The sequence below is a fragment of the Physcomitrium patens genome, chromosome 15, assembly GCF_059467195.1.
Source record: "Physcomitrium patens ecotype Gransden chromosome 15, ASM5946719v1, whole genome shotgun sequence".
Taxonomy (NCBI): Eukaryota; Viridiplantae; Streptophyta; class Bryopsida; order Funariales; family Funariaceae; genus Physcomitrium; species Physcomitrium patens.
In genome coordinates, this window is record NC_143424.1 from 7,192,290 (window position 1) to 7,204,174 (window position 11,885).

Sequence of the window (11,885 nt, forward strand, 5' to 3'; positions counted from 1 at the left end):
GACTGTAATAGATGAGATTTAAGTGGGAATAGATTTGCAATTTAATTTGGAACTAAGATTTTGAGTATTTACCAATGTGCATATTCACAAGTCAAAAGAAAACTATGGAAAGTTATATTGGCTATCAAAGTTGACAAAGATTATTTGATTGGTGCAATGACAACAATTGAAATAAATTGCTTGTCATTACTTAAAATGATTACTAATTGTATAATACCAAATATTAAAATATTAAGATAGATTACATGTATCAATTTATTGAATCCAAAATTCGAGCATGTTGTCCAAAAAAACAATTTAGTAATAGATATACTATCTTAAGTAAGATATGATAGAATAGATAAGATATTTAAAGACATTCATGATGTTGGAACAATATTTTATTTAGTTATTTTTTGAAGAGCTTTATGAAAGAAAATTATTAGATATTGGTTAATATTTAAATATATTAATTAATAAAACACATTGATTTACATAAAATTTAGAAAAATTAGAAAAAAAATTATATAATGTTTTTTTTTATAAAAGATTCTTATAAAAGAGAACTAAGAAAAGAATTGAAAATTTTACAACAATTTATTGACATGACATAGGAAAATTTGAACTACTTTTGTTAAATTTAAAAAAATATATTAGTAAAGAAATATATATTGAAATATGTTTTTATTTATAAAATCTTATATAACTTATTAAACATATTCTAATATATAATATTGAGATAATTTATATCTGACATATCTTTTAGCTATTTAATTTAAATATATTATTGATTTAGTTATTATGATAATTGGGGTTATTATAAATGAAATATTTGGACTTGGTTTGTGGGAATTTATCAGATCAAGTAGAAAGTAGAATATTAAGAACAAAATCTACAAAATGATTTGTAGATTTTTGCTTGATGATGTTATTTGCCACTATGGATGTGTGAAAAAGGTCATTATAGATCATAGAGAATTAAATGTATAAGAAGCTTGTAATTTCTTTGAAAGATATGGGATTAAGTTATCATTAACTATTACTTATAATCTAGAAGAAAATGCGAAAAATGAATGTGGTTATCCACTAATTGTAAAAATATTAATTAAAACTTGTAATAAGAGGGTGCTAGAATGGCCTCAATTTTTTTCCATTTGCATTGTGGATTGATAAATAAACTCATAGTTTAATTACAAGACATATACCTATAGAGGTCATGATACATCAAAAATTTATTATGCCAATTAAAAAAAAAGTATTAACTTGGAGTGTATTACCATAAGAAGATAAATTGACAAGAAAAGAGCTTATAGTTTTTAAGATTTAGAAACTTGAGCAAAGACCAAAAGATATGCAAATAACATTAGAAAGACTATGAAGAGTAAAGTTACAAAATAGTCTTGATTTGATAAACAACAATAATTGAGATCTAAAGCAATTGAAGAAGGTGATTGGATTTTGGATTATGATAATAACTTAGACAATCAATATAATACTTTAAAGAAGTTTTTAAATATTAGTTTGAACCACATGTGATAACAATTTTTTATGATAATACAACTTATTTACTACAAGAGCTAAATGGAATATGGTTAAAAATACTAATTATTAGAAAATAAATAAAGATATTCAAACAAAGACAAATATAAATTAATATAGAAGATTTTACTAAAGACTTAAACCTTCTAAGAGAAGACAATAATTTTGAATTGGATAACAAAAATGATAAGGAAGATTTAGATGAAGACATAGAATTCATGGTTTAAATTTAATAACAAGATTTTAATTTTTTATACATATCAAAGGCTATATATGTTCAAAAGAGGCAACTATCTTGTTATAATAGAATTATATGGTAAAAGATAAATTTATAGATTTTATTATAGAAGATCCTAATTTTAAAATATAATATCAAAAAATATATTTAAAAAAAAGAGGTAATAAAAAAATTTAATATTTATGTTTTTTTTTTTTTTTTTTTTTTGCAATTAAAGACTTTTATTTAATTTATATTGCCATAAATTAGGTAAAAAAAATATTATTAAAAAATAAATATTAAAAAAAATTTGAAAAGAATTAAGAGTAGTTTACAAAAAAAATATCTTAAAAAACTAAGAATAGATATGCAAAAAAGATAAGTAATAAACTAACATCAAAATTAGACCCCAAGATACAAAACTATGCTTCTACAACAATTTTGGAATTCTTTTGTTGATCAAAGAGCTTTTTGGAGTTTGAAATATTTTCATTGATTTTGATTTTTTTAGAAATAAAAGAAAGTTTATATATTTAAAAAAATTGTGAATATTGTAGCAAATGGACAAGTAAATTTTTATAAGGTTGTAAATTTTTTTGTTTGAAATATTTATTAAAAATTTAAGATTAATTAAAAATTTAAATTAAAGAATATTTGTTTGATTGGATTAGGATCTTGATTATATGATTATTAGGATCAGTAAGAGTTTTTGTGATCTTAAGTAATCTACTAGTTGGATTAAAGTAGATTTTTATGTACAAGAATTGAACTTAGTTTCTAATAGTTTTTTCAATTTTAAGAGCAAGTAAATAATTTAGTAAGGAATTCTTATTATTAGAAGATCAGCATTTCAGTCAAAAAATGAGGACATCAAATACCTAAGCAAACTAAAAATATTTTTTTCTAATTAAAAGTTTCTTTTTTTACCAAAATTCTTATGTTTATTATTAATGTGTACAATAAATATAATTATCAATAGTTTGATTGATGATTGTTGAGATTTTTAGTCTGCAATAAGAATTAGCAAATGTTAATTAAGATTTTATTAAGATAATTTAGGATTTTTAGAATTTTTTTAGGATTTTATTAAGATCACTTAGGATTTGTTTCAAATTTGTTAGGATTTATTACTAATTTATTTAGGATTTGATTAGGATTTTCTTTTTGTACTTTTTAAAGATTATTTATAATTTCTTTAGAGATTCTTTAAGATTTATTTATGGTTCTTTAAAATAAATTAATACAATTTCTAATTTATGGTTCTTTAAAATAAATCTTATTTTAATATAGAAATTTTATAGAAATTTTAATACAATTTCTAATTTACCTTCTACATCCAAGTATCATATTTTGAAATTATTTCTAAATAAATTGTTTAATCTTATAGTTTTAAAACTCTTATTTATAGAAGATTATAAAAACATTGAAGTATTGCCAAATCAATTGGAAAATCTCACAACTTTGATTCATTTATATATTAGCAATTGCTGAAACTTAATAATAGTATTAAAGGGTTTTGGCAATTTAGTATGTATTATTTATTTTGATTTAAATTGGTGCTTCAAGTTGTTGTCATTTAAACTTGGCATTTTTTCCAAATAACTTTGACAATCTTTTGTCTTTAAAGACCTTTAAAATGAAAAATTATTGAAATAAAATTTGAAATCATTGCCAAGTAAATTGAGATATTCAACATCTTTGACTACTTTTAGTATGATTAATTTTTAAAGCTTAATATTATTACCATATAAATAAAGAAATCTTATATTTTAGACTAATTTTAAAAATTAATGTAAAATCAATAAATATATTATTTAATTTTATCAACTTAATTATTTTTTACTAAATTAGTTATTGATTACTGTTAAATACCTGTAATTTTAATTTTAATAGTTTTGTGTTAATTTATTTCTATTTTATTAGTTAAGAAGTTTCATAATAATCAACCATGAATATCATAAAATATTAATTTTAAATGAGTCAATATCATTGTTGTATTAAATAGCTTTTCTTATTATGTTCAATATTTTATTAATAGAGGTTGATTGATTAGTACTTTGTATCTTATGTTCGATTGAATATGTTCATGTTTAATTTATTTATATAATTATATAATTGTTGTATGTTATTGTGGTGATTATTTAGATAGTAAGATAAATCTTTTTTATTAAATTACCTTGAGTTTAAATTTATTAAATGCCACATAGTAAGAAATAAGTGATGAAGTTAAAATGTACTTATTTTTTATTTTAAGTATATAATTAATATACTAATAATAAGTAATATTTATTGTAACATTGCACGTTATGTTAAATTTTATTAAATATACTTTGATAAAGTGTGACAAATAAATAAATAAATAAATGTGTTTTTCTTTAATGTATGCAAACTTGATATCTTCTTTACAATTAAACACTTTGATTATTTAGATAAGACCATAAGTATAATAAAATCTCATGTTTGTAATTTCAGAAGAACCCTAATAAAATCCACTTGTTAATTTATCTTATTTTATTATATTTACTCTTAAATCTAATTATCAATAAAATATTTATAATTTATAGTTAAAATTTAAGCTTTAGCTAATACAATCTGTATTGTGTCTTCATAACATGAAAGAAACACATTACATTTAACTGATTAAATTAACACTCATTATAAACTGTATACAATTGCAACCATGCTAATCTTTTAAGTTTTTCTAAACTTTTGCAATTCCATTGTGTTATTTTGATATCCTTGTCATAGATGACTAGTATGATAAGATTTTAAATTTAAATAGCCAATGTAAACATTCTACTGTGGTAAAATCTTACAGATGCATATAGAATTTCTTAAACAAATATTACAAAGAAACTCCAAAGGATTTAAACAAATATTCTTATAATTTTTTATCAATATATTTTTTACTATAATAGATGCATACAATATCAACGGATAGAAATAGACTATATATATATATATATATATATATATATATTTTCGTGCTTAATATTTCAACTTCTTCTTAAATAATTTTATACAATGAACTTCGTATCTATAATATTACATAATGGTTTTAACAACTATAAAAAATCACATTTTGATCTTAATATCCATAGTAATGAAATTATTTTTATAGATACATAATTAAATATTAAAAAAAAAATCAAGATGAACTTGATATTTCAATCATCCAACATATTTCTGGATCATAATGAAATATTGATAATTTAAATAAGTAAATGTTAATGTTTCAAAACTCTGTACGTTGAATATTAAAAAGAAACAGATCTTGTGAACTTATTATAATTAAAAATCATACTATGTAATTTTTAATTTGCTAATTTCAAAATAAAAAAATAATTTCTATTATTTAAAGGCTATAACTAAAATTCATAATTGAACAAACTTGGTTCTATGTTTGCTTTGATGGAGAATGCTTTAATGATTCTCACAAAAAAGTAGCTCATGAATAACATGATAATGTTATCACAAACTATAACACCGGAATTATAAAAATATATCTACTTCTCAATTTCTATCATATAAAAGTAAAAGAAAAAAGAAAAAAGAAAACAATGCCAAATTTAGTGTTTACTTTTTTACCAATTATTTTTATACATTAAAAACAACATTTTTTTATATATCATAAATTTAACTTGATAATTTTCGTCAAATTAACCGGTTCAATTTAAAATGTTTTTAGTGATTTAATATTTTTAGCACAACAAATAATTACAACTAAAATAATCAATATGTCTTATAAAAATACCACAAAGTTGAAATTTTAGTCGGAATATTTTAAGTTGCTTATTAGTGTTATAAAAATACACTAAATCTATATATATATATATATATATATATATATATTACTTTTTGGTATATTTTTATTTTTATTGGAGCATTAAAAAGAAAAAAGAGTAATGAAATACAATCCAAATAGTTTCCATAGTGGGTGAACAAACTAACAAACAAACTAACAAGTGTAATGTGGCTGATAGAGAAATGGTCCGAAGTGTGAAAAGAAATAGAACTCTGAAGTAGTAGTAGCAGAATGGGGGGGGGGGGTGTGCTGTATTGTATGTATGAGGCTGGGAAGAGTAGTCGATGAACAAGAAGAAGGCTTATCCAAACCCAGGCCATGAGGAGGAACAGGGGGTGACGTAGGACCACACCCACCCTGTGAGCGTGGCCCTTACCCCCCTTCTCTTCTTCCCCGCGTAAGTGTTGAAGCCGAGGAACAAACACGCTCTCGCGTTGCCTGGCTGGGACCATTGAGGTTGCCTTGCACAGTCACCCTGGCTATGGCGTCTGCTCTTCCCGTCGTCTGCCTCAGCCCCGCGCTGAAGCCCCTACTCCGCTGCTCCTCCGCCCACCCGCCTGCCTCCCGCACCTCCAATGCCGCTGCCACTCCCTCTTTACTAGGCCAGGCTAGATGCCTTGGAGTTTCTGGCAGCAGCCCGTCCCGGAGGAGCGCTGAGGAGCCGTCGCCGTCGCCGTCGCCTTCAGTGCTGGGAAGAGCTACCAATGCGTCCGCATTGGCCTTGGCTACTTCTTTGATGAGTGCAGGGGCATCGCTGGCGGATGAAATCGCAGCTGGCGCTGTAGACCCGTCCGATGTTGGAATTAGCACCACGGTCTCGACCCTGTTCGTTCTCGCGACCATAGGGCTTACAGTTCTCACGGGTGGTGTAATTTACCTCGGTGTGACAGAATTCTTGGAGAAGCGAGCGCTGCAGGAGGAGCAGAAGAAGATTGAGGAGGCGAAACCTAAGAAGCAGCCTGCCAAGAAATCTGCCAAGGCTAAAGTCCCCGCCGGAGGTGCAAAAGGATTTGGCGGTGGCAGGATTGGTAAGGCAGATGATGAGGAGACCAGCAGTTGAGAAAGATTACTCACGCAGGTAGCCACTGCAAGTGTAGGATATATTTCGTGGTCGATCAAATTTGTCGACAGTGAGGAGCAGCCCCATTTTTTGAGGCAAGTCTGTCTAGATACGAATGGAGACTGGCAGTTTTTTTTTTTTTTTGGAACGGTCCAGACGATTTATCAATCATGTAATTGTTAACGTGCAACGATTCTTTGGCTGTAGTGAATTCCATCTGAGGCTGCTTACCCGAGCTGTAGAGGATGAGGGCAATTTATGGCCGTCACTTTTCAAAATTTTCAATGTCCAGGTAGTGTGTTTTTAGTGATGATGTTGAGTTGTAGGTGGCGTATGGTGTTGGATTAGGAAGCAGATCTGCAGTCTACCCGGAGGGAAATTGTACAGCTCTATCATCTTGAATGTAGTGAGTGCTTTCAAGATGGCTAGTAAAATCTTCCTATTCTATCCTGCATCTGACTTTGCCTCACTAATTTAAGTAGAAATAGTCTTTTCACAGCATTCCAGAATAGTGCAAAGGTACAATTTTGAGTAGGAAGAGAGTGTTATCCTCGCTTTACCTGAGTGAGCATAGGAGATCTTGCGCCACACCATCCGAGTAATGAACCTGTCTTGTGACCATTATGATCGCAATATCTTCCGTGTGGTACAGGAATTCATGTCCATCTAACCATTTATTATAGTATTGAACCGTGTCGATGTCCCTCGTTTTGCTGATTGACTACATTGAGTGCATGACTAATCAGCAGCTGAAATTCTCTGTCAACGATTTCCTGAATGATATATGCACACTGACCTTAAGTTTTTCGTACAATATCGTGCGATTGGTGTTCCATAACCATCCAGGAGGTCAATGCAAATAAGTGGTTGGAAACGTGTTCCAGTCTTGGAGGAATGTATAAATGTCCATGAACTCGTGGAATCCCAGCGTAGTATTCCTCGGACCCTGTTTCCCGGAGGTAACATGTACGAGTGAGTTCTCGTGTTCGATGATGGTAAACGTAGTAAATTTGAGGTAGTACAGATGCGGTAGAAAGTAGTAGTGTCACGGCACGACCACCACTCACAATCTCTAGTAGTTTTCTTTTACCGAGTCCCTAGATGAAGTTCCGATCTGTATCATCTCAAAGAAAGATAACCTAGCAACGATTGTTAGGCACTTCCTCTCTCAAATGTTAAGACATGACGTCCGTGTGCACACTTACAAGGAATTTGAGGGGAGCTTTCCCCATCTGCTCATTCCCTCTGAGACTTCGTGAAATTTTTTCAGGATACTAATCCCGAACAAAAGGAACAGGACATATGATTCATTCGCAGCGCTGGTAGTTCTGAAAGATCCCTGCAAACGGAAGTTCGACTTCTTCTAATCTTTACTCAGGGAAACTATCTGTTAATGAGTTACAGTCAGCTTATTAACTAAAACAGTTCATTGCTGTAGCAGATCAAACTCTCTCGAAACTTGTTGTATACAAAAACATGCCTGACTTTAAGCAAAAAAAACCGCAAGGGAGTTTCCACTTAGGATTCCAACTTACAAGGAATTTGAGGAGAGCTTTCCGCAGAGGACTTGACTTCAGGAGGAGACGGCGATAGGGAGGAGGCGACCTGGAAGAAAACGACCCAACACCGAGGTCCGAAAGATTATATGCTTAATTGATCGATCAGAGTCCTCATTCGCAGCATTGCGCCATCGAACACCACCTCCAGAATTCAGACCCTAGCTATGGCGCGCCACCTTCAAGTGGCGTTACTCAGTCTCGTTGTCGTCTTCGTGCATTTTCTTCAGGTGTGGAGTCATGGAGACACAGGCGACACGGGCTCGCCTTGTATGCGCAACATGGGAGTGAAGCTGCAAGCGTTCTATGTGCCTGGGAGCATCACTATCGACGGTCTAGACGTCGACTGGAGCTCTGTGAAGAGAAACTCGTTTGCGTTGAATCCGGCTCTGACTGATGATCCCGACACTGCTTATCCCAGCGGATCCATGGAAATAAAGGCACGATTTCAATTCTATTGTTTTTATCGTTACAAGTATCTCTCACGGCTTGAAAATATCGCTATTCTATGAACGGTCTAGAAAGAGTGTCGTGGATCATTAAATGGTGAGAGATCATTTCTTCTTTCTCCCCATCATCAATAATTAACTTCTTAGTGACTAATTTGTTTTGTTTTGATTTTTAAGTTTATTGAAATACATTCCTGCAATCTCTCTCTCTCTCTCTCTCTCTCTCACTCTTGCTCTCGCGATAATCCAAGCTATTACTCTTTCCCTGAGTTTCCTTTCTGTTGTATCTACCTAATCTAAGCGCTGTTTTCAGCTCAGATTGGAGTTCGTTGTTCAATGATCTTTAACAGGCATTCCAAATCTTTTTGTTTTGATTTCACACCGAGATATTTTGACCAAAATTTCAATATTTCCTTGGAAAAGTGGGATGGCAACAGAACCTCACTAGCTTTTTGTGCTAAGGGAGCAACATTATGTTTTGTCCTCAACCTATCTTGTTTTACTCTTTATCTGCATATGAAGCAGAGGTTCGAGTCGTGAAGTTAATGTGTATTGATTACGCTTCCTAGTCGAATTTGTCTTACTTATTCCTTAGAGGTGTAATCTGATTCATTACCATCTTCCTGAATAATTTTATAAACTCCATGGTAACATTCAATTTGACCAAGAGGAACAAGTTTGTCTTATTCAGCGTAGCTGGCTGTTGTAATGTTTGGGGGGGACTACAGTTTTCTGAAACTTTTATCAAACGTTTGGAAGAGTGCCGATGCAGGTGGCCCATGATGGTCGTGATATCTTTTTCCTGCTCCAAATCCCTGGAGCTTACAAATTCGATGTCAAGTAAGCACTCTCTACCCTTGAATTCTGCAGGTGGATCTATTACGTTGTACTTTAGTGACCTTCGGAAAGGAAGACCGTTTAATCGTACTTATATTTATGAAGTCTATGTGTGCTAGTGACAATGGACCATGGTCTTTTCTTAGCTTGCAAGTACGAAGGAAACCGATTTTGACAAGCGTTTTATGGGTTTTTCTGCTGATTACAGTGAGAAGAATATGGCAGCAATATCTCTGATGTTCCCAGTTGGAGACGATGCTACCTATCATAATGTATGTTCATATAAGCACATGTACCTCTCTGCTGAAGTTGAAGAACATGATTTGGGAAGACTTGTATTATACGCAATAACTTAGACGTAAGGCATGCATTCTCTAGATATTTTCTGAGTAAGCGATTGCTACCACTGCTGCACAAGGTATAACATTTCTTTTGTCTACAGATGGGCGGGTGTCCAGAGGCCTCTACAACTTGCAATGCCACAAGCTGCTTCGGCCATGAGGTGGACCTCCTACATTTTGAAATAAACCAGGCGATTCCTGGTCGCTTATATGGAGAAAACATTGCTGACAGCTTGAATGGCACAGGGAGAGATAGGTATGATATATTGATCATGGCCACGAACTAATTTTTTGGGCGAGCCTGTTCATTTCCTCTAGAACGGTTGACCGCGGCGCTTCTCTGATGTACGATGACCAGCTTTCTGTGCATACTTCTCTAATGGATAATTGCGAGGACAAATACAGTCAGGGTGGTTGTATGCTTTCGTCTTGTACTGACTTTAGATGATGCAAGTGTTGTTGCAGCTTTGGCAAGTTGAATGATGGCTATGCTTGGAATCCTCATTGTCGATCATACGATGGGATGACACCTACTGGTGCAGTTCCCTCTCTTGTAGCCAAAAGCTGCCTGTCTCCAACCTTCTCTACTCATCCATCAGTTGCTATTTCTTTAGGAGCCATAAAAAATGGCTTTGAACAAGACCGGGTGCTCGCCACACAGATAGAAGACTAGTCTTACTACTGTGCCCCTTAATTTTGTTGTTTGCAGTTCCTTACCGTTGATAATGCTTTACTGAGAGGGAGAAGTCTCTTAAATACAGATATGGGTTAAGAGGATTGTATTTTACGCTAGGTTACGTTGGATACGGCATCTTGTATAAAGTTACAAGTACTGATAACGTAACTGTCTTTTTCAGGAGTAGTAACCGGTGGTGGCCAAAACAACTGGCGTGGATCTTGGACTCACAGCACTACAGATACAAAATATGGCAAGTTTTGTCTGTTTGATTGTTCAGGATTCAAGAATAACTCAGATCTCCAGCGTGGATTGTCTTTACAAAACTATTTGTGTTTGATTCGGCCTAACATTGGTTTATAAGCGACATTCGCTCAACTGTTTGAACTTGAGCATTGCTATATATTTACACACATGCACACGCACACTTTTGTGCAGGTTTAGTCGCTGCCGACAGTCCATACGGAGCTCTGGACGGTACTGGTACATATACGTTTGAGTTTGCGAGGCCATTGCGTACTAATGATGCTCTTCAACAGGTTCATTCTCTCCCTTGCCTGGTTCTATGTCATTTACATTTTTTGGCTCATCTCGACCGAAGTTTAAAAGCGTATGTAAGCCACTCGTGCTTGTCAAAGGCTGTTGAAGTGTTCATTACGTTATTACACTGTAGGAAACCCCCTTTGAATAGAGAGTTCTTCACCTATGATAGATAATGGTGAATCGAGAACGAACCCCTTTGATTCTGGTCAGTACTTTCCCGCACTGTAAACGCTAACACCTCACCACCTCTTCGCCTTTTTCAAACTTCTACTTATTCCATTCAATTGAATCAGGACGTTCAATTCACAATCGGTTCAACACACGGCATGTCGGCTGCCTTCTGGTATCCTGTTGCCGGCTCTGCGTGGATGCCCTATCAGCATTATTCAGTGAGTTGTGATTGGTTACAACTTGAAATCATTACAAATGGACCAAGCTTGCCAAGCTCCAGCAAACTTGGGAGCGCACTAAGCGTATTCTCGCTACTATTCGCCCTGGCGTCTTTGGCCGTGGCTGTGACTGTGGGTTGGCGTATTCGACAAAGTAGCAGAATAGCTTTTAATCCTATCAGTTCTAGCAGCTTATGAGAGCTGCCTTGTAGTTTAACTTTAATTTTAATACTGTCAGGGTTTTAGTTGTAATGGAGCAGGAAAGTATTTGGGTTAGTTTTCAAGCGAAATTTTAGGGGTTAATCCTTCTATAGCTTCAATGCCTTCTGCTGAGAAGTTGCAATAGGTCGAGAGTGGCCAGATCCACTACAATCAAAATGCAATGTGTTCGTCAAGAGCCTAGCGACATTCCAGAGACCCTTTTGTTGTCTCCAGAAAGAAGCATACGAAAACTTCTATTTGCTCGACATCAATGCAGTGATAGTGGGTACCAA

General features: G+C 32.9%; 2 protein-coding genes across 3 annotated transcripts; both read left to right on the forward strand.

Annotated features, from left to right (window-relative positions):
* The first annotated feature begins 5,790 nt into the window (after nt 1–5,790).
* LOC149987727 (uncharacterized) lies at nt 5,791–7,054 on the forward strand. Its single transcript, XM_090256340.1, has one exon. The coding sequence runs from the start codon at nt 6,022–6,024 to the stop codon at nt 6,598–6,600; it is 579 nt and encodes a 192-aa protein (XP_090112466.1). The 5' UTR covers nt 5,791–6,021; the 3' UTR covers nt 6,601–7,054.
* A 987-nt stretch (nt 7,055–8,041) lies between these two features.
* LOC112292786 (uncharacterized) lies at nt 8,042–11,858 on the forward strand. Of its 2 annotated transcripts, XM_024541604.3 has the most exons (9): nt 8,042–8,231; nt 8,387–8,596; nt 9,378–9,445; nt 9,651–9,714; nt 9,885–10,039; nt 10,249–10,319; nt 10,641–10,712; nt 10,898–10,998; nt 11,296–11,858. In XM_024541604.3, the coding sequence occupies exons 2-9, from the start codon at nt 8,429–8,431 to the stop codon at nt 11,587–11,589; spliced, it is 993 nt and encodes a 330-aa protein (XP_024397372.1). In that variant the 5' UTR covers nt 8,042–8,231; nt 8,387–8,428; the 3' UTR covers nt 11,590–11,858. The 2 variants fall into 2 exon arrangements, with proteins under 2 accessions (XP_024397372.1, XP_024397371.1); XM_024541603.2 differs by lacking the exon at nt 8,042–8,231 and having other exon boundaries at nt 8,238–8,596.
* The last annotated feature ends 27 nt before the right edge of the window (nt 11,859–11,885 follow it).

What these genes read in the sequence shown, in the direction of transcription:
- LOC149987727 (XM_090256340.1), top strand. Translation starts at nt 6,022, where the DNA reads ATGGCGTCTGCTCTTCCCGTCGTCTGCCTCAGCCCCGCGCTGAAGCCC.
- LOC112292786 (XM_024541603.2), top strand. Translation starts at nt 8,324, where the DNA reads ATGGCGCGCCACCTTCAAGTGGCGTTACTCAGTCTCGTTGTCGTCTTC. An exon ending in GCGGATCCATGGAAATAAAG is followed by an intron (nt 8,597 to 9,377) that starts GCACGATTTCAA and finishes GTGCCGATGCAG; the next exon opens with GTGGCCCATGATGGTCGTGA. An exon ending in GCTTACAAATTCGATGTCAA is followed by an intron (nt 9,446 to 9,650) that starts GTAAGCACTCTC and finishes TGCTGATTACAG; the next exon opens with TGAGAAGAATATGGCAGCAA.